General features: G+C 45.6%; 1 protein-coding gene across 1 annotated transcript in view; it reads left to right on the forward strand.

Annotated features, from left to right (window-relative positions):
* Positions 1-4,455: 4,455 nt before the first annotated feature.
* The window catches only part of LOC137429479 (putative E3 ubiquitin-protein ligase HECTD4), a 224,760-nt gene continuing 206,409 nt past the window's right edge, over positions 4,456-22,806 (forward strand). Inside the window, exons 1-2 of the mRNA XM_078781093.1 lie at positions 4,456-4,570; positions 13,292-13,628. Coding sequence (XP_078637219.1) covers positions 4,456-4,570; positions 13,292-13,628 — 452 coding nt within the window. The remainder of the gene's footprint in view (positions 4,571-13,291; positions 13,629-22,806) is intronic.

The following is a 22,806-nucleotide window of genomic DNA, read 5'->3' on the forward strand; positions in this document are numbered from 1 at the left end:
CTCACCTAAACTTTTTTTTAAACCTCGAGCAGTTTACTGCTTACCTTTGTACCATTTCAGGTTATTCACTGGACATTAGACTGCGTAAATTTCAATAAAAACTGGAAAAATTGAGGTGTTCTAAAACTTTTGACCGGTAGTGTATATAGATATACATTTTATTGAAGCAAATAGATTACAGCTTTGCCAGCCATTCAAACTACTACCAAACTCTGGGGCAAGAAGAAAGTGCAAATAATTACACATCATGCAAAGAAACAATCACCTGGGAAAAAAGATATTTTTCATGGAATATAATGTCTCAACAGATCTTAGAACTGGTGCATATATCTTTAAAACCCCTAAAGGTATAAAAAAAGTCATCCCTATCGTGCATTTAAGAATTTTCCATTTAAATTAAAGATATATTTTATCAATATGCAAAAGGAGTATTAGGGGGAAAAATACAGTACTTTGGCCAATACACCCAAGTGTTTAGGATCTGTAACCCCCCAAACCAGGACCCGGCCTTAAAAATAAGTTCAAAAGAGTTCCAAAAATTCTAAATACAGCAATTTGCACAATAAATTGCATTATTGTGTTCAGAAAATGATGTTGAAAGTCTTTTTTTCTTTTCCTACTTTTATTCCTATTATTTGTTTTGAAATTTTAAATGCTTAATACAATTTAATGATTTAAAACCTTTGCAATTAAATTAAAAATTGTCACAATAATTTTTATGCAACATGCGGTAAAGAACAAAAATGGTTCGGGTGCCAAAAACTTACAAGCCAAAAATACCCGTCAAATTTGTTCCTACACGAGAAGGTTGAAAACGATGTACAGCACGATATTTCAAAAAGTTGTGGACGAGTTATAACAAAACTTGGTGGATGAGTTTGTTCGGCTACAATAACAAGCCGATTTACATTTATGCTCAAGTCCGGATTCAGATCCGGCCTGTCATTTGGATCAAAAACATAAACTGTTCAGCCTGGCGGAGGGATGCACTCTACCAAGTGCCGTTCTAGTGTTCTTATTTTCTATTATTTTGTGCCCACAAGGCAGACCGTTATTTTTATGCTGGAATTAGCTGCCACATTTTAAATTGTTTGAAAGACATCATTTGTATTTGCAGAAAAGGTTTCATGCAATTGTAGAGTTAATTTGCTCTGCTACTATTTCATTGCTTTCACCAAAATTACTGCAACACTTAGGTACTGCACTCGCCATTATGTTGCGCTGGAATGACGCATGGCGCTGGTTGGGCCTAACACCTGATGGAATATTCCTGCACGATGCACTGTTTCGTGCAGCTGGATTGGTAAAAGTACCAATTGAAGCTGTGTCTTCTGAAAATACTCTCACAGACGAAAAGGTACTTTATTGGTATTCTGTTTGCCTCCTCGTTGACTTGGATATCTACAAGCTGAACTTTAAATTTATAGGATGTGTTTAAACTAGGATCAGGATGGTTAAATTGATGCATTGGCATTTTCAACAACAGGATGATGGAAGCATGTTTCTTGAGTTCTCTGAAAGATGTGCACGCAGTCACCACTATGCTCCTCTCAAACTCTGTCAGGGGAACTTTGTCAACACAAATTATAGGGTGCAACCCACTCTCCAAAACACGTGTGAATCTTGTGCAGTGATAATTACTGCCATTTTGCAAGAACTCCCATCACCTTTAGCTAAAGTACACCTCTTGATTTTTGTCATGGATATCTCGTTATTTAATTCTCATTTTCATCAAACACATTGAATTTTTTTGCTTTGCCACTTTTTGCCAGTGGCACTTCGTCAGGAAGGGCATCCGGCCATGAAAACATTGCCTCAAACAGGGAACCATGATTGTCATGGGGCCCGCAAGGCTAACCCCCGCTCTAGTGGGGAAAATGGCCTTAAAACGATCATTCATTCACTTGATAAGCTTGGCCATGAAAACCCTCACGGAATGCCGCTGAATTGCATTGGCCTTACTTTGACACCTTGTGATCATCACATGAGGTGCAAATTATACCTACCAAATGCATCTAGTTCCCATACTAGTATTGTCCAAGAAGAGATGCTTTCGATGGCTGAATTGATCACAAGTTTTTTTAAATTCACTTATAAATTTATGCAATGTGCTGGTTTTGTGTATTAGTAAACACAGTCAGAGGCACCAGGGTCGACTTGCCATGATTGAGTGTTTAAATGCGCTTCCATATTGCATAATAACTTTATCAACTCTTCGATCTTACTTCATTTGTCATGGCTGGGTGGGGAGAGTCAAAATGTTCTTTTCTTTACAAAAGTTCGCCTCTGTGAAACTGGAGGAGCTGCAATCTTTTTGATAGCCATAGCTTCCCACTGTCTCTTCATTGTCCTCTTAATCTTCCTGCCTGTTTCTCTAGATCCCTCGACCGGATTTTGTATCACCTGAGGAAATTTCTGACTGGCTACGTTCTTCTTCTCTCCGGCCTGTTAATCCTTTTACTGCATTGTTGTCTTACCGTCTGAATGCGCTGCTTGGCCTCTGGGGATATGCGGGACACGGAGGAGCTGCGGGACACGGAGGAGCTGGAGGAACGAGTGGAGCAAGAGAAGCTGCAGGAACCAAGGCAGATGGGTGCTTATGGAAGGAGGGCGAGAGAAAGGAAGGTGATATAAAAAGGGCCAAAGACGAACAATATAGTTCTATACAATCTTGTTTTACACAAAACAATGCTATGAATATTTATCTAGCAACGTGTTATCCATTTCTTATTATCACTTATGTTTTTAATTTTGTATACAAAGTGAAGGCTCGTGGAAGAGCTGGAACACAGAATTGATCAGGACGTAACAGAAAAAAAAGTAACAGGAGAGAGAGGGTTCACATTAACAGTAGTGTTGAATGATAAAATACAGTGAGACTTGGACAAATAAGGGAATTGAGGTAAATGAGGATGCATGGGGTGGACGAAATTGATACAGAAGCAAACTCTCAGGAAGAAAAAAACTGAAAATTTCGAAAGAGGTGGGGTTGGGGGTGATGGGGTAGGGGAGAGGGGTGTGGCCTTATGGGTGAAGATAAGATCATGGTTTTGGATGGGGGGTGATCCAACATAGTGGGGAACAGCTGTTTGGAAGATCTGGAGGGGACAATGAGACTGAAGAGAGAGTGGACGTTTGTTCCACAGGTGGGGAAAAAAAGAGGAACGAATGAGTGGAGGTGGGCAGTGATCTGGTTGGGGACAAATCATGGAAAGAGCAGAGGGGTTGTAAGACCAGTAAGTAGGCGAGAGAAGACAGAGACCACCGACCTGTTTTCAAAAAGAAAGTGATTGGCCCATAGCCTCAGCTTCTTTGTGGGAGATTTCAATGATCTTGGAGGCCTTGGTTTCCACGGTGTTAAGCTGAGTAAGGTGTTAGACAGGCACGTGAGCCCGAGACGGGAAAGCAATATTCCAGAAAGCTGCAGATGAAGTCCTCTTTGGGTGGATAGGAGTTCAGGTGTGCCAAGGAAGGCATTTGCACGACAGAAGATTCCAACTCAGCCGCTGACTTTGTAGGCCAACTTAGAAATGTGGCTTGCCCAAAAAAAGATTATGGGTTTGAGTGGGACCCAATGGTTTGAGTGACCGAACCTCTTCAAGAGCATTGTTAAAACAATAGATGGGAAAGTTTGCCATATGGTCCTTTTGGAGAGAGAGAGATAATGAGAGTGTGAGATTCATCCTGCCTTTCTGAAGGATGTCACGGCAGAAGTTTGAGTCATCAACAAATCGATAAAGAGGATTTTGCAGAGAGTTAGAGAGACCATTTATGAAGATCAGGTCTATAAATGCATCCAGAACACTGCTTCGGGGCCACTCCAGCCTTGGCAGGGAGAGGAGTTGAAATGATTCCGTTGAGTGCCACATATTGGCTAGGAGAGTAGATGAAGTCAGTAAGCCATTTGTGGAGTTTGTTTTGGAGGCATAGTAACAGAGTTTGGAGAATAAGGCAAGGTTTTGGACTGTATCGAAAGTTTGAGATATGTCTCGAGAGAGGGCCCTGATCTCATGTTTGAAATTAAGGGTCTCCATCCATTGTTGGGAGAGCAGAGGCAGCATGTCCCTTGAGGTAGAGTGGTCTGAATCTGAATCGATATGAGATGTCATTGGAAAAAGGAAGTATTTTTTGTCAGTGATGATGGATTTCATGACCTTACTGATTATTGGAAGTAAGCTTATTTGTCTGCAGTCAAAGGGATCAGTTTTTGCACCATTTTAATATAATTCAGTGATATTGGTGGATTTCCAAACAAATGGAAGATGATGAGAGCAAATGACAGGGCGAAAAGAGCAGAAAATAGAAGTGCAAGGGCAGCAGAGCAGGTTTTTAGGATGCGTGATCCGATGCCGTCCGGTCCAGTTGCAAAATCACTCAGGGTTCACCAGAAAATTCTCCTCCTTCTCAGGTGCAAAAAAACCAGAATCCAGGAGCAGCGTTATGTGGCCTGGTAGGATGGGTACAGAGAGCAAGGGGTTGGGGGACAAGATTTGGAAGCAAACGCATAATTGTAGCATTTGGACAGCGAGAGCCAAACAGCAGCCAAAGGTACTCGTGGGGTTTGTGAGATGTAAGATCAGGACACGGACAGTGAGAAATTGAGTTATTGATGTAAAGTGCAACTCCGCCACCATGTTGTTGTTTAGTCCTATCAAATCTGAGGAGATGATAGCTGAAGAGAGACACCAAGGTGTCAGGGATTGCCCACTGGGAGGAAGAATTCTGTTAAGCAGATGATGCCCGGTTTGTCGGCAGTGATGTGGATTGAGATATCTATCAGGCTGGAGCGAAGGCTTCAGATGTTTGAGGTCCACCCAGTTAGGGACAGTGGAGGAGGCATTGGAAGGTGTGGGACATGAGGTGGGATAGTGCGTTATGGGGGAGATAGAAGGATGTGGGTTGAGGTGGGGGGGGGGGGGTGGGGGGGATTGGATGGTACCGGACACAGTGGAAGATTGGAGTGTTGAGGGACGGGGTGGAAGCTTTGATGTGGTGGGATGAGGGGGGAGCTATGAGGCAGGACAAAGGGGGAGCTTTGACGGGTGGGATAAGGGGGAAGCTTTGAGGGGTGGGATGAGGTGGGAGCTTTGAGGTGATGGGTGAGTGGGAAGCTTTGAGGGGGACCTGATGATTGGGGGTGAGGGATGCATAAAGAGGGGACATGAAGAGGGAGGACACTGAGGAGGGTGACACACAGAAGCGGTGGGGTTGGAAGGATGTGGGCTTGTAGGAAATGTGGGGGAGGGTATTGACACGGGGGTTTGACATTGCTAAAGGACTTGAAGGGGAATTGATTGTGCTGAGCAGATGACCTATGGAAACTGGAGTTGTCTAGATTCCTAATTTGACACACAGAGACAGAGATCATGGGATGGGTGGAAATAATTTTTGTTTCAGGCATGGAGAAAGGTTGTGTTGTTGGTGTGGAAGGAGGGTTGCTGGACCATGCGCTTTGGTGAGAGTTGCGTATGGAAAAGTCTTTACAAAACCAAAGAAGAGGAGGCGAAAGTGATATACAGTGAAGAAGAAGAAGACACAGGGCAGCCTTAAGCAGTCTTACTTTACGACCCCAGACAAACATACACACTCACACGGGGATTGTAGCTGGTAGGGTGGAAGGTCCAGGTGGATGGTCCAGGCGATGGGGTCCAGGCCCCGGTTCGGCGGGCGAAAACCCGGCAGGCAGGTTCGCGCGTATCGTTCAACCGCGAGCGGACCTTACGTATAGCGGGGGAACTGGGATGCTCCATATGTAATAAATGAATGGCTTTGCCAAACGCATCCTCTCCAAGGTTCTCTTATAACGCCTTTGCAATGAGCGCCGCCGTATGGTTCTTTCGCCAGAGACGTCCCCGCGCAGTTCTTCCAAAAGGAGCCCGTCGAAAGCAGGCAGGTTCTCAAGTTCAGGAAAGCAGGTTCTCTTCCTCTCTTCCTCTCTTCCTCTACTCTCTCTAGGAGGTTCCTCTCTAGTCGTAGTCAACGTATGGCCCTGAATGTGTTTCTCTCATCTCCTCTTCCTGTTCAGGCTGGAGATCCCCAAGGCAGTGTTCTGGGCCCTGTGCTTTTTCTGGTCTTCTTCAATGATCTCTCTGACTCTCTTGAAAATCCTCTCTATCTCTTTGCTGATGACTGTAGTGAAATTATACCGAAGGTGAACCCAGGGTGTGCTCGCTTAAAAAGGGGCGTCTATAAGACCCGGGACAACCGGGGCGCACGAACACTCCAGCGGCACTTACTGTGACATAGTCCTGTAGTTTGAATGGTATGTACGCCCCTATATGCTGCGCTGATTTGTTTTACCTATTGATATCGGACATTGCCCATGTAATACTCTGATTCTAATGTCTGTTGCATGAATGTATTTTTACAGGATGTTACTTCAGATCTAAATGATATTAAACCTACCCAAGGGACAAGTCGAGTCTGAGCTTGATTTTCACGACATTTAATATCATTTAGATCGCCGAAATGACTGAACACAAGATGATCATGGTACCGGTTCTCGGAGCCGACGCTCAAGTTGAGGGGTCGGGATCGGAGTTCACCCACTGGCTCAAAACGCTGGAGAATTACTTTGCCGCTCACGAAACAGAGCCCACCGCTGCGGTGAAGCTGTCCGTGTTACAGTCGAAGGTCCATCACACCGTTTACCGGAGCATTGCTCGATTTGTGACGTATGCTACGGCTCTGGCTGAGCTGAAGCGACTATACGTAAAAACACGGAGCGCTGTGCACGGCCGGCATCAACTCTCCCAGCGGCGACAACAACCATCGGAATCGATCGATCGCTACGCGCAGGAGCTGCGTTACCTATTGGCGGACTGCGTGCAGGAGGTACGGACCCACGAGCAAGTGCAGGACGACCTGCTCTGAGATTCATTCGTCTCCGGAATTAATTCTGGAGTCTTAAGGCTCCGACTTTTGGAGACCCCGGATCTGACATTTACGGAGGCACTACGGCTGGCACGCGTCTTAACAGATGCCCGTGAACAATCCACCGATTATGATCACCCACGAGTCGTGGCGGGGACTTCTCAACTCGCGCGACCGGAGAGGGGTACCGCCGAGGATATGGGGGAGGACCCGACCACCACGGCCGAGTCTCTAGGTGCTCCTGAAGCGGACTCCGCTTCCGGCCTAACTGCTGCCGCCGCTGCCCGGCCACGGCCTGACTGGAATGCAAAATGTTATTTTTGTGGGAATCGGCAGCACCCTCGATCTGACTGCCCGGCTCGGGAAGCCATATGCCACCTGTGCTCCACCAAGGGCCATTTTGCAAAGGTCTGCAGGAAGGCCGCTCGGGGCACGCGCCCCCGCGCGACCTTGAATGGGCTTATCGCTGAGCCAAGGGATCGAGCACCGGACGGGGCGCCGCACTCGGCTTTGATGAACCGACCCCCTTCTCGCGGGCCTCTGGCTGCACGCACGACCTTGGTGAGATACACCGGGCCGCCGAAACAAATGGCGCGAATGCGACCGGCCGCGGCGCGACCGACTTTGACTGGCGTTCGAACGCCTACTTCAAACAAGCGACATGCTCCTGCTTTGGAAAATCCTCTTGATGTGCGGCAAACGCAGCACGTGACTCGAGCCCCATCTGACGGCGGCTCTTACGAATTACATGCACCCACTCTGGCATATGAATCTGCAGACGGCAGTGATCCTTCTCACGTGACTCGAGCCCCATCTGGCGGCGGCTCTTACGACCTACACACACTCACTCCGGCAAATGAAACTGCTGATGAGCCAACTATGCGCTTGTCACGAGGATCCTCCACGGGCTGCCCGAATGACCGGCAAACTGCAGCCGGTGTGGGAACGTCCTCTGACAGTGGGTATTACGATTTCTATGCTCCTGCTGAGGCCCAACCTGCCGACGATGCCCGGAAGATTGCAGCCGGAGTGGGATCCACCCGCGAGGCGCGATCTTCTCGCCCGGCCGGTACAATACCTGCCGGGTCTGCCGGGCCATCATTCCGCTCAAGGTCGCGGGCGTTTTTGCGCAAGCTTTGATTGACATGGGGTCTACGGATAGTTTTATCGATCAACGACTAGTGCATCAACATGGGTGGCCGGTTCTCGGGACAACACGAGGGATCTTCATGGCCTCCCAAGGACTTCGGTTGAGCACAAAAGGGGCGTGTCAATTGAAACTTGTGATAAAGGGACGCACATTCCCGGACGTGTATCTCATGGTATTACCTGCTTTATGTGCCGACGTTCTGTTAGGACTTGATTTCCTTAAGCGGCATGGACGATTGGAAATAGACTTCGGTGGGCTGGACACGCTTGCTGTGTGCGCCCTCGCTCAGATGGACGTGGAACCTCTCTCGCTGTTCCCCAACCTGACCACTGATTGTACCCCTGTATCCATCAAAGCGCAGCGCTACTCTCGCGCAGATGCGCAATTCATTGCGGAAGAAACGGCCCAGCTCTTAAAGGACGGTATTATAGAACCCAGTAGGTCACCGTGGCGGGCCCAAGTCTTAGTGGTGCGAAGTGAGGCCCACCGCCGGCGCATGGTAATCGACTACTCACAGACGATTAATCGTTTTACACAGCTGGATGCCTACCCCTTACCGGGGATGGACGCCCTGGTACGCCAGGTGGCCCTGTATTCCGTTTATAGCACTCTCGATCTGCGTTGTGCGTATCATCAGGTCCCCATCTCTAGGGCTGATCGCGTCTTTACAGCTTTTGAATCGGGTCAGCGGTTGTACCAGTTCACTCGACTCCCCTTTGGGGTAACTAACGGAGTCTCTTGTTTTCAGAGGGCTATGGATGACCTCGTTGCGAAGGAGAACTTGACCGATGTCTTTGTCTATCTGGACAATCTTACTGTTTGTGGGTATGACCAGGAGCATCACGACGCTAATCTGAAGCGCTTCCTCGAGGTCGTGCGGAAATATCGCCAAACCATGAATGCGGCTAAGTGTCGTTACTCTCTACGCACGGTAGATCTTTTGGGGTACACCGTGACCCATGGCTTTGTCTCTCCGGATAAGGAGCGTCTGCGACCTTTGCTCGATATGGCTCCGCCTAGCGATCGGGCTTCGATGAAACGCGCTCTTGGGCTGTTCGCCCACTATTCAAAGTGGGTGCAAAATTTCTCAGCAAAGCTCCGCCCCCTCGTGGCCTGCGACACGTTCCCCATGGGCCCGGCCGCCATGGCGGCCTTCAAGGGCCTTAAAGCCGACATCGCTGGCGCCGCTGTAGCGACGATTGACGAGAGTGCCTCTTTCGTTTTGGAGAGTGATGCCTCGGATCATGCGATAGCGGCGACTCTCTCCCAAGGGGGACGCCCTGTGGCTTTCTTTTCACGGACTCTCACCTCCGCCGAGCGGAGGCATTCGTCTGTCGAAAAGGAAGCGTACGCGATCGTCGAATCAATTCGGCGATGGCGGCCGTACCTGCTTGGGCGCTGTTTCCAAATCGTCACGGACCAACAAAGCGTTGCATTTATGTACGACACCATACATGCTCAGCGCATTAAGAATGAGAAAATCACCCGTTGGCGGATCGAACTCGCTGACTTCTGCTACACCATCAAATACCGCCCGGGGAAGGATAACCTGGTCGCCGACGCCTTATCGAAGCCGGCCACTTGCGCGGGGGTTGTCACTTTGCAGGGGCTGCGCACTTTACACGGCACTATGTGTCATCCCGGGGTAGCGCGTTTCGCGCATTTTGTGCGCGAGGGGAATCTGCCGTACTCGATTGAGGACATCCGCCGCATCTGCCGTGATTGCACGATCTGTGCGGAGCTCAAACCGCGTTTTTACAACCCTCCTATGGGGACGCTCGTTAGGGCTACTAGACTGTGGGAGCGCTTGGCGATGGACTTCAAAGGGCCGCTGCCGTTGTCGAGTAACTCTCGTTATCTGCTCACTATCGTCGATGAGTATTCACGATTCCCCTTTGCTTATACGTGCGGGGATATGTCGGCTGCCACAGTTATTCGGTGCCTGCAGAATTTGTTTTCTATGTTCGGGTATCCGGCCTACGTGCATACCGATCGGGGTGCGGTGTTCCTGTCTCAGGAGGTGAGGGGCTACTTGCTCCAGCATAATGTCGCTTCGAGCTACACCACCCCGTACCGGCCCCAGGCGAATGGGCAGATCGAACACTTTAATGGGATTATATGGAGGGCCGTCATGCTAAGCCTCCGGACCCTCGGCCGAGGCCTCGATAAATGGGCGTGGTCGCTACCTGCCGCTCTAAACTCGATCCGGGCTCTCCTATGTACTGCCACCAACCAGACTCCTCATGAGAGACTGTTCCACCACCCTAGAAGCTCGGGTAGTATCCAATCTTTGCCCAGCTGGCTCGCTGAGCCGGGGCCCGCCTATCTCAAACGAGCGGTTCGCGCTAGCAAGTACGACCCCCTTGTTGGTGCGGGTCCTCCAGGCTAATCCCGAGCATGCTCGCGTGTTAACGGCGGACGGCCGCGAGTCTACTGTCTCCGTACGCCATCTCGCCCCATGTGGGGACGACGACCGGGATATCGACGAACCCATCTACGAGTCTATGGACTCTACCGAAGCTTCCTCTATGGAACTACTACCGTCACTTCCGTCGTCACCCACTCCCTTGCCCGAAGGCGCTGGGGCGCCCTCTCCGACACCCACCTCCGGCAGCTATTCCGACGCGGGGGACTCCGGGCTTGGGGACGCCGTACCCGGTAGTTTCCGAACACGAACTGGCAGGGTAGTTCGCCGCCCCGACCGCTACGGGTGGACCGACTGACGTGGATTGACGTGACCCATTCGATTATTGCTGACGCTTGCTTGCAACCTGCCGAGCGGCAGTATAGTTCTAACGGCGGGGAGAATGTAGTGAAATTATACCGAAGGTGAACCCAGGGTGTGCTCGCTTAAAAAGGGGCGTCTATAAGACCCGGGACAACCGGGGCGCACGAACACTCCAGCGGCACTTACTGTGACATAGTCCTGTAGTTTGAATGGTACGTACGCCCCTATATGCTGCGCTGATTTGTTTTACCTATTGATATCGGACATTGCCCATGTAATACTCTGATTCTAATGTCTGTTGCATGAATGTATTTTTACAGGATGTTACTTCAGATCTAAATGATATTAAACCTACCCAAGGGACAAGTCGTGTCTGAGCTTGATTTTCACGACAATGACTCTACTCTCTGTCGCTCCATTCTTCATCCCTCAGATCGGCAGTCTGCAGCCTCCTCACTCTCTGCAGACCTGGACAAAATCACAGACTGGGCAAACAAGTGGAACATGTCTTTCAATCCTGACAAATCTCACACTCTTACGATGTCTTTCCGAAAAGACCGACTGGACAACCCTCCCATCCACTTTCTCAACAAATCTCTCCACACAGTTCTGTCACTCAAGCTTTTGGGTCTCACTATCTGCCATGATCTTTCCTGGGAAAACCACATTTCAAATCTTGCCTCCAAAGCCAGTCGCCGACTGGGCATCCTCCGTCGTGCGAAGTCCTTCCTTGGCACACCTGAGCTCCTCACCACATACAAGGCTTTCATCCGCAGCTCAATGGAATACTGCTCTCCCCTCTGGGCTGGTGCTCCTGCCTCACACCTAGCTCGTCTTCACGCTGTTGAAACCAAAGCATTCAGAATCATTGGAATCTCCCGCGATGAAGCTAACTCCAAGGGCCTCTCACTCACTCACCGCAGGCAGGTTGGTGGTCTTTCCGTCTTCTACCGACTCCACTCTGGCCTTGCCCCCCCAGCTCTCTCTGGGCTCTGTCCCGCAAATATTCCTACAGGTCGCACAAGATCTGCCTGCAACCCTCCTATGGTTAAACTCACCTTCACTCCTTCTTTCCTCTTTTCTCCCGCCTCTGGAACAAACTCCCTCACTCTCTTCAATCCCACTCCACCCTCCAGGTCTTTAAAACAGCTGTTCACCACTATCTCTTATCTTCCCCCATCCAAAACCTTGATCTTTTCTACCCCCACTAATTTCACCCCAATTCCACTTTTTTGAAATACCAACTTCTTTCCTGGAAGTCCTTGGTGTCCTTGTGTTTTATACTTCTCCCCCCCCCCCCCCCCTTCCCACGCCTCCTCCCCCCAAGCCCTCTCCTTCCCACCCATCTCCCTGCTCTCATATATTATGTTTGTGTGCTTCCCCTTCTCTCCCCATCTTGTCTTCCACTCCCTCTTTTTATATATTTTCTTTGTCTGGTTGATTTGTTTGTGAAGTAAATGTTAGCTCTTTCACGAGCCTCGATTCAGTATACAAAAAAAAAAAAAACCTTGTGAAGAAGAATAGGAATATATCATGATGATGATTATGAAGAACACCTGTTGTGCTCTTGATAGAGAAACGAGGAAAGTGAAGCATTTTGACATGTATTTGAAAGCTTTAAAAAAGGATTGCCTGTGCTTTTGCTTTATTTGTATTGATTGAATTTGAGACGAGACAAGTAGAGCTGCATTCAAAGTTCACCGCCTCCATGCCAAATAAATAAATCACATGTCCTCCAGTGTGCGACATTGCCGGGGTCCTCCGGCGGTGCCGCAATGCAGCACATGAAGATGGAATTGGGAGGGAGTGGTGTACAATAATTTATTGATTAATTGCGTAATCAAAATAAATAAGTAATAATCGTAAAATAATTAATTTCTTAATCAATTGGCGAAGAGCATACCTAAACCTAAACCACCACTGCTTCATCTAAAGCTGTAATCGTTTGAAAATTAACTCAGTGATTGATTGAAAAATTAAATAATCAATCTGTTAATTGATTAATCCATAAATCAAAAATACCCTTTATAGCCAAATCACTTAGTCACTGTCCTGTCCAAATATCAGTTTCCTGGCTCAAAAGGTGCCTGCGATATTGCCCAGATGAGAAAGAAAATAAATTAGTACTTAATAAATCGATAATAATTAAGTAATTAATTAATCAATAAATTGATTAATTAAATATATATATATATATATATATATATATATATATATATATATATATATATATATATATATATATATATACCGTTTTGCCAAAGCATTTGTTCACTATTCTGCCCAAATTTCAGCTTTCTAGCTCAAGGGATGACTGAGGCATCGCCTGCACAAACAAGAAAGAAAACAAACAAATGGAGTGAAAACTGAGTGGAGTACTTCCTTTCGGTGTACAATGAATACCTGGGGATGGAATAGAAAAGGAGCGGTGTGGAATGAAACATTGCAGTGGGCTGTCGTCCAGTTTTACATGCAATGCATGATTTGGTTTGATTGTTGGATTGACTTCTCTTTAATCGTTTTTTTCCTTCCTTTTTCAGATTCCTCATCTCCAATCTGCTCTCGACTTGCCTTGCTGCTCTTACTTCCCTTGCTCAGATCTCACAGCAAGGTTGAACCATCGATAGCTGCAGATGCATGCTCGATGCTCTTCTCATTGCTTTCTTCTCGACTTCCAATTTCACTCTCTCTTGAGCCACCTGACTGCCTTGACTCACTGGAGGAGGCTTTAAGCGACTGGCTCGGTCATGGAGGAGTTGAGGTTACTGCGCAGAGACTTGAAGATGTCACTGCATCAGAAAGAGTTGAAGATGTAACAAACAAGCAAGAGAGGAAGGAGAAAGCTGCAGCTGCTCTGGTCGCTCTGGCTTGTGCTCGGTGAGAGGATGAGTATACTGTCGCAGTCATTTGTTTCGCGAGTCAATTGTTGTCCTTGTCGTCTTCCCTTTATAAGGGGTGAGGTCTGATGGCACTAAGCTCCTGCCCTGCCTTGACTATGATACCCCTCCACTCTCCTCTGTCCTCAGCCAACTCTCTCCACCCTGCAACCACACCTACCTTACTGACATCCCTCCAACTCTTTTCCTCCTACCTTGTTCCCTCAGCCCATCAGCTCTCTTTGGCATTCTCTCTTCCCCCATCTGCACCAAATGCCCAGCCCATCTCAGCCGTCATTTCACCAATCTCCCCGTCAAGCTCATCTGCACACCAATCTCCTCCCTAAGTTCATCCATTCTCTGTATATCCACCCTCTTCACTCCCGCAATCCTCCTGACCCAGTTGTTCTCACAAACCTGCAGCCTCTGTTGTTGTCTCTCTCTCAGTGCCACCGTCTCTAGACCGTAAAGGTAGGTCGGTGTTACACAAACCTTTCCTTTCAATCTCCTTGAAATATTTCTGTCTGGCATTACTCCCTCCACCTTCCTCCATGCATTCACACCCACCTGAATCCTCCTCCGCACCTCTGCCTCTGACTTCCCATTCCCGGTCACTGTTCCACCCAAATACTCAAACCTATTTCCTTGTCTGATCTCCTTCCCCTCCAACCTGATATTTATTTATTTTCTCTGTTGCCCGATCCATATCACCTCTGTCTTCTCCATGCTTATTTTCAGCCCATGTTTCTCAAATGCCTCTTTCCACTCCCCCAGTACTTCCTGCATCTCCCGCTCACTCTCCACCACAACAGCCAGATCGTCGGTGTACAACATCCTCCCCATACGACCCCTCATGTTAACGTTCCTGCTTACCAGCCCCATCACCGTGATTAACAGGAGTGGGCTCAGAGCATAGGCATAGTTTGACTTCTCTATTTGGGGGCGGGGGGGAGTGGGGAGTGGGGCAAGGGCTTAATATTAATAATGGGTAGCTCGGTCGGACTTCCAAAATTACTGTTCGTAAGTGTGGTTGCAGTGTATGTGAAATCACAAATACAGTTTACGTTCATTATTGTTACTCACGTTTAAATACGGGATGTTTTTATCTTAATTGTAACTTACTGAAAAAAATTAAGGTGGCTGAAAGCGCTTTCCTGCCTCAAAACAATGTTCACACTGAACTCCTCCGACATCCCAGACCAACCAAAACTCTTTCCTTTGTTACCTTGTACTCCCACCCCCCTCCTCCGGAATTGACCCATCTTTCATACATACATTCAGCAACCTCTTCGTCCACCTGACTCCAACTTCTCCCACTGCAATTATCATCTCTGAACATGCATGCCTCATTAATGCCTGGTGCTCTTCCCTTTTTAATCTTCTTCAATGCTGTCCGCACGTCCTTTTCCGTGATCTCCACCAACTCCACATTCTCCTCCACATAACTCAGTAGCTTCAACTCGCCGTTGTTTCCCTCCTGGTTCAACAGCTCTTTGAAATATCCTTCCCACACCTTCAATACTGCACCCTTCTCTGTCACTAGCCTTCCACCACCATCCTTAATCCCCGCTCCCTCCCTTCATGTCCTTGCTATTCCCATCCCTGTCACCAGCCAATTTGTAAATCATCTTCCTCCCACCATCCTCTTCCAACTTGTTGTACACCTCTTCCATATCATTCCTCGCCTTATCTGCAGCTCTCCTTGCTGCTTTCTTCTTCTGCCCATACAGGTGCAGCAACCCCACATCTGGCTGCCCCCTCTATCCTTGATCTTCTCTGTCGGTCTTCCATACCTCTTCTCTGTCGTCTTCCATACCTCTTCTCTGTCGTCTTCCATACCTCTTCTCTGTCATCTTCCATACGTCTTCCACATCGTAACCAACAACTTCCAAGTGAAAAACAAATTCTACAACTTTCGTAAAATTAATTAAAAATACAAAACTAGAATATCTTGGTTGGATAAGTGCCCACTCCCCTTATAATAGCAATTGTAAATTAGCTCAGGTGTAACCAATCACCCTAAAATCACACACCAAATTAATTGGCCTCCACCTGTGTTACATTGTAGTGACCGGATATTCCGAAGCCATGTGGCAAAAAGTTTGGTGGTCCGACAAAATCAAGATGGAACTTTTTGGCCTAAATGCAAAATGTTACATTTGGCGCAAACCCAACACAGCACATCGCCTAAAGAACACCATCCCTACTGTGAAGCATGGTGGTTGCAGCATCATGTTATGGCGATGTTTCTCATCGGCAGGGACTGGGGCACTTGTCAAGTTATTGTCAAGTAATTGCTGCAAAGGTGTTTCCACCAAGTATCGACTCAGAGGGGTGGATACTTTATCCAACCAAGATATTCTAGCTTTGTCTTTTTAATTAATTTCCTGAAATTTGTAGAATTTGTTTTTCATTTGAAAGTTGTGGGTTACGATGTGTAAATAAAGGCGAAAATGTCTGATTTAATACAACTAGGGCGTGCCCGTACGTGGGTGCAAAAAAACATGCGTGCAAACAACAACAACAAAAAAAAACTTTGAAACCACGTGGCAGTAACGACCACAGAACCCCCCCCTCTATTTACATGAAATGGTTTGGTCCATTCGCAAAGCCAAAGCGAACGGCTTGCGAGTACGGTAGAACCCCCCCCCCTCTATTTACATGAAATGGTTTGGTCCATTCGCAAAGCCAAAGCGAACGGCTTGCGAGTACGGTGACCATACCTTGGGAACCACTTGTCCGATTAATTTCAAACCTTGAAAAGGCACATCCTCGGGTCCCCAGCAATATACCTGGCAAGTTTCAAGTATATCGGACCCGTGGTTGTCGAGAAACAGCGGTCACAGACAAACACACAGACACACAGAGATTACTGGAATTATAGATAGACTAGGACGTGCCCGTACGTGGGTGCCCGTTCCTTGCCAAAAAAAAAAAAAAAAAAGTCTTCGCCCATGCATGCATGGGCGTGCCCATGGGCCCATGGGCGTGCCCGTAAGTGCGTGATGTGACCGTACAATGAATGTATCGTCCCGACGCCGCAGCTCGGATGGCGCTGCAGTTAATCGGGCCTGTATCGGCAGAGTTATTATAAACGTGTACTACAATCGATCGTACCTTACAGCGTCTGCTCGCCACGTTCAGCATCAGTACGTCGTCACTATGACTATCCGTAAGTCCGGAAGTGACGTCCTCATTTGACTGTCCGGAAGGTCGCATATCGCAGTTACGATGAATCGCAAATTAGTTTTAATTCGTTTTAAAACATAGTTTAACGCCAACATAGCGCCAACATAGTTTGCCAACGTGAAATAAATGAATACGCTCTCAAATGTGCCGTCCGAGGCAGAGTCTGTTCGCCACGTTCGGCACACGTGATAGCTCGCTGCTCTCTGATTGGGTGAATCGTTTTTTGGACATATCGCAAATTAGTTTTAATTAGTTTTAAAACATAGTTTAACGCCAACATAGCGCCAACATAGTTTGCCAACGTGAAATAAATGAATACGCTCTCAAATGTGCCGTCCGAGGCAGAGTCTGTTCGCCACGTTCGGCACACGTGATAGCTCGCTGCTCTCTGATTGGGTGAATCGTTTTTTGGACATAGCTCGGTAACTACTTCTCCGATTAATATGAAACCTTGAAAAGGCACATCCTCAGGTCCCCAGCAATATACCTGGCAAGTTTCAAGTATATCGGACCCGTGGTTGTCGAGAAACAGCGGTCACAGACACACATACACACACACATACACACAGAGATTACTGGAATTATAGATAGATAACATTTCCAGGCGATAAAGCACCAAAATTTGAAAATTTTGAAAAGGGGTGTAGACTTTCCATAGGTGCTGTAGGTCCCCAAGCTTAAGTCACTGCTGGTGGTCTTGGTTCATAATCAGGCTGTGGCTGCTTGGCTGCATCACTTTTTGGGGGTGCAGCTGTGCCACTGATGCCATGCCCCCATTACCAGTCAGCTGGTTACCTTTTTGTTGACCCTGGAAGGATGACAGGTTGAGTCAACCCACCTGATGTTAATTCAACGGAATGACCGGGGCTCAAACTCAGGACCCTAATATCTCAAGCCAGCCATCTTAACCGTGAAGCCAACCAAAGGCTGATTTGCTGCTATGCTGGTGTATATATTAAAAAGATAAAAGGTTTCAAAAGCAAACTAATGTTTTACAACCGGACAATTTTAATTTTGCGATCCAAATAATTCTTCTTCAGAAGAAAAAATATTCATTCAATGTTCCATAAGATATCCCACAATGCATTTTTTAAAGATGGTAGCACCTAGGAACAAAGATTGGTCTTGTGTCGGTGTGAGAAATCTTGAGAAATAGAGCTTTTACTTTAGTTCTTGTGGATAATATGCACGACAAAATTTGATCAGATATTTCTCGGGAAAAATTTGCGAGTAACACGAGTTATTACATTATATGTACATATCTATCAGGATTCATTTTTGTAGGAAAAGCATCACATTGAGTGGTCAAAAAAATGAAAATTATTTATTGTTGTTCATGAAACGTTAGAAAGATTCATTCCCTTCCTCAAATGTGGTACGTACAGTGTCAGCATGACGTTGCGCTCATTTCCAGTGGGAATGATTGTCTTGGATTGATCCATACCAGTGCCCATCAATGTTGTGTACTTTCTCCTACGATTTTCAGTGTTCATTTGTCACTATCAGAGTAACAAAAAAATTCGTCATTTTTGTCTTGTGATTAGATTCCTAAGCAATGACTCATTATAGTGAAAAAGTTAGATATTTTGTGAAATAGTGTAAACATTTTGTAGCATTGGTCTTGCATGTATAGTGAACTGTGGTGTTTGTCCATGCATCAATTTGTCTGTCTCCCGTTTGCGGTGGCCATTTCCCACACTGTGTTTGAAAAACTGTGCCTGCAGGCAAAGCTCAACATTCACTTTTAAAATGCCTTTTGAAAAATGGCTGCCATGTAATGAAAATAAAACAGTCCATGTAATAATTTAAATTGATAGTCCATGAAGCAATTTAAAACGATAGTCCATGAAACAATTTAAATTGATAGTCCATAAAACAATTTAAATTGATATTCCATGAAACAATTTAAATTGATATTCCATGAAACAATTTAAATTGATAGTCCATGAAACAATTTAAATTGATATTCCATGAAACAATTTAAATTGATAGTCCATGAAACAATTTAAATTGATATTCCATGAAACAATTTAAATTGATAGTCCATGAAACAATTTAAATTGATAGTCCATTAAACAATTTAAATTGATAGTCCATGAAACTATTTAAATTGATAGTCCATGAAATAATTTAAATTGATAGTCCATGAAACAATTGAAATTGATTGTCCATGAAACAATTGAAATTGATAGTCCATGAAACGATTTAAATTGATAGTCCATGAAACAATTTAAATTGATAGTCCATGAAACAATTGAAATTGATAGTCCATGAAACAATTTAAATTGATAGTCCATGAAACATTTTAAATTGATAGTCCATGAAACATTTTAAATTGATAGTCCATTAAACAATTTAAATTGATAGTCCATTAAACAATTTAAATTGATAGTCCATGAAACAATTTAAATTGATTGTCCATGAAACAATTTCAATTGATAGACCATGAAATAATTTAAATTGACAGTCCATGAAACAATTAAATTTGATAGTCCATGAAACAATTTAAATTGACAGTCCATGAAACAATTTCAATTGATAGTCCATGAAATAATTTAAATTGACAGTCCATGAAACAATTTAAATTGATAGTCCATTAAACAATTTAAATTGATAGTCCATGAAATAATTTAAATTGACAGTCCATGAAACAATTTAATTTGATAGTCCATGAAACAATTTAAATTGACAGTCCATGAAACAATTTAAATTGATAGTCCATGAAATAATTTAAATTGACAGTCCATGAAACAATTTAAATTGATAGTCCATGAAACAATTTAAATTGATTGTCCATGAAACAATTTCAATTGATAGTCCATGAAATAATTTAAATTGACAGTCCATGAAACAATTTAATTTGATAGTCCATGAAACAATTTAAATTGACAGTCCATGAAACAATTAAAATTGATAGTCCATGAAACAATTTAAATTGATAGTCCATGAAACAATTAAAATTGATAGTCCATGAAACAATTTAAATTGATAGATTAACCTAACCTTTCCCCATCACTGGGGACAGGTACTTTTGCAAGTTTCCATTAAGTCCTCAATGCTCATTGATTTCAGAGGTTCAAAAGAACCATGGTTGCCTCATAATATTACTGCTGTAGTGTATTTTATGACTTGCCATAACTGTGTATTAATTATTACTACGTTGGTGTTGCTGTTCTGGATTTGTTTGTCTTGTTTTGTTTTATATGCAGGGTGTTTCGTTCTAAGTTTCACTGTTTTTATTGATAAAGATCTGTATCTATCTATCTATCTATATTAAGCAGCATCAATATCAATATTTTCATCTTCAGAGCTCTTTGATACCTGCATTGAATATTCGATTGTGCCATAAAGCTTCAGCAAATAATATGCAAATTGCAACATCATTGTTGAGATATTTTAGTGCCACTGATGCAACTGCTTTGACGTGTTGGTTAGATGAGCATGTGTGAGACGCAGTGGGGAATGAATGCACGATTTGTTTATCTGCTATGCTCAAAAGCAAATTTGCTTCCTCTTGTGGTCTTCAACCAGATTTGATTTTGTTCACTTGATTTGGTGATTCAGTTGTTCTTAGATGCCTATTATTAGCTCACCTGGAACGAAGTTCAGGGGAGCTTATGCGATGGCGCATAGTCATTCTGTCCGTCCGTCAGTCCGTCTGTCCGTAAACACTTGCAACCTCTTCTCCGAAACCGCTGAAGTGATTGTGACCAAACTTGGCACAAATTATATTTGTTGTATTGTGACTAAAGTTTGTTCACGGCATTCAAAAATCGGTGTCTAAGTGGGTTTAATGGGGTCAAAGTGGATCCAGGTTTGACCCCCCCAAAATTGGAATTTGCTTTTTCCTTTGAAACTAAACACACAATTTTGATGAAACTTGACCACAACCTTCACCATCCGTGATGTACTAAAGCTTGTTCACAGCATTAAAAAAAATCTGCCCCTTTGGGAGGTCTATGGGGGGGGGGGGGGGGCGGGTTGCCCCTTAAAATAGGTATTTGCTTTCTTCTCAGAAACTAGACACGCAATTTCGATGAAACTTCACCATAACCTTCATCACCGGTGATGTACACTACATGGCCAAAGGTATGTGGACACCCCTTCTAATTAGTGGATTTAGCTGTTTCAGTCACACCTATACACCTATTGCTGACAGGTGTATATATAATCAAGCACACAGCCAAGCAATCTCCATAGACAAACATTGGCCGTATAATGGGCCGTACTGAAGAGCTCAGTGACTTTCAATGTGGCACCATCAAAGGATGCCACCTTTCCAACAAGTCAGTTCGTCAAATTTCTGCCCTGCTAGAGCTGCCCCGGGCAACTGTAAGTGCTGTTATTGTGAAGTGGAAACGTCTAGGAGCAACAACAGCTCAGCCGTGAAGTGTTAGGCCACACAAGCTCACAGAACGGAACTGCTGAGTGCTGAAGCGCGTAGCGCGTAAAATCGTCTGTCCTTGGTTGCAACATTGACTACCGAGTTCCAAACTGCCTCTGGAAGCAACGTCAGCACAACTGTTCGTTGGGAGCTTCATGAAATGGGTTTCCATGGCTGTGCAGCCGCACACAAGCCTAAGATCACCATGCGCAATGCCAAGCGTCGGCTTGAGTGGTCTAAAGCTCGCCGCCATTGGACTCTGGAGCAGTGGAAACGCGTTCTCTGGAGTGATTAATCAAACTTCACCATCTGGCAGTCCGACGGACGAATCTGGGTTTGGCAGATGCCAGGAGAACGCTACCTGCCCGAATGCATAGTGCCAACTGTAAAGTTTGGTGGAGGAGGAATGATGTCTGGGGGTGTTTTTCATGGTTCTGACTAGTCCCCTTCATTCCAGTGAAGGGAAATCTTAACGCTACAGCATACAATGACATTCTAGATGATTGTGTACTTCCAACTTTGTGGCAACAGTTTGGGGAAGGACATGACATGCATGACAATGCCCCCGTGCACAAAGCGAAGTCCATACAGAAATGGTTTGTCGAGATCGGTGTGAAAGAACTTGACTGGCCTGCACAGAGCCCTGACCTCAACCCCATCGAACACCTTTGGGATGAATTGGAATGCTGCGAGCCAGGCCTAATTGCCCAACATCAGTGCCCGACCTCACTCATGCTCTTGTGGCTGAATGTAAGCAAATCTCTGCAGCAATGTTCCAACATCTAGTGGAAAGCCTTCCCAGAAGAGTGGAGGCTGTTATAGCAGCAAAGGGGCGACCAACTCCATATTAATGCCCATGATTTTGGAATGAGATGTTCGGGTGTCCACATACGTTTGGCCATGTAGTGCACCAATGTTTGTTCAATGCATTAGAGAAATTGGGGTCTGAGGAGGTATATCGTGTTGGGGGTGGGGCCGGGTTGCCGCCCAAAATAGGTATTTTTTTTGTTTGTTTGTTTAAAGTCTTATGATTATGTTAGTATGATTCTACATGGTGCGCTGTCTTCTAGCAACCATTTCCATTGGTTTAAAATACCTTTAGTCAGTGCAGTGTATGCTGCATGTGTATGCTGCATGTGTGAGAAGTGTTATGATTTATGGGAGCGAGACATGGGTAATGAACGTAGACCAGCAACGAAGGCTGGAAAGGGTGGAAATGCGAATGGTTCGGTGGATGTGTGGAGTATCGTTGAGAGAGAGGAAGACAAATTATGAATTGCGAAAGATGATGGGAATAGAGCCTGTGATGGATGCTGTGAAGAGAAACAGGTTGAGATGGTTTGGTCATGTGTTGAGGAAGGATGAAAGTGACTGATTGAGAAGAGTGATGGAAATGAATGTAGAAGGAAGTAGAGGACGGGGAAGACCGAGAAAGGCTTGGCTAGAGATGGTGGAAGAAGAAATGCGGTCAAGGGGGTTAACAAGGGGAGATGCAGAAAATAGGGCAAAATGGAGAAGATTGCCATGGGGACCGCAAGGCTAACCCCCACTCTAGCAGGGAAAATTGCCTTTAAATGCAGGTTTTGTAATGCAATGTTATATCATA

This window comes from Myxine glutinosa, chromosome 6, assembly GCF_964187855.1.
Source record: "Myxine glutinosa chromosome 6, kmMyxGlut1.1, whole genome shotgun sequence".
In the NCBI taxonomy this organism is placed as follows: Eukaryota; Metazoa; Chordata; class Myxini; order Myxiniformes; family Myxinidae; genus Myxine; species Myxine glutinosa.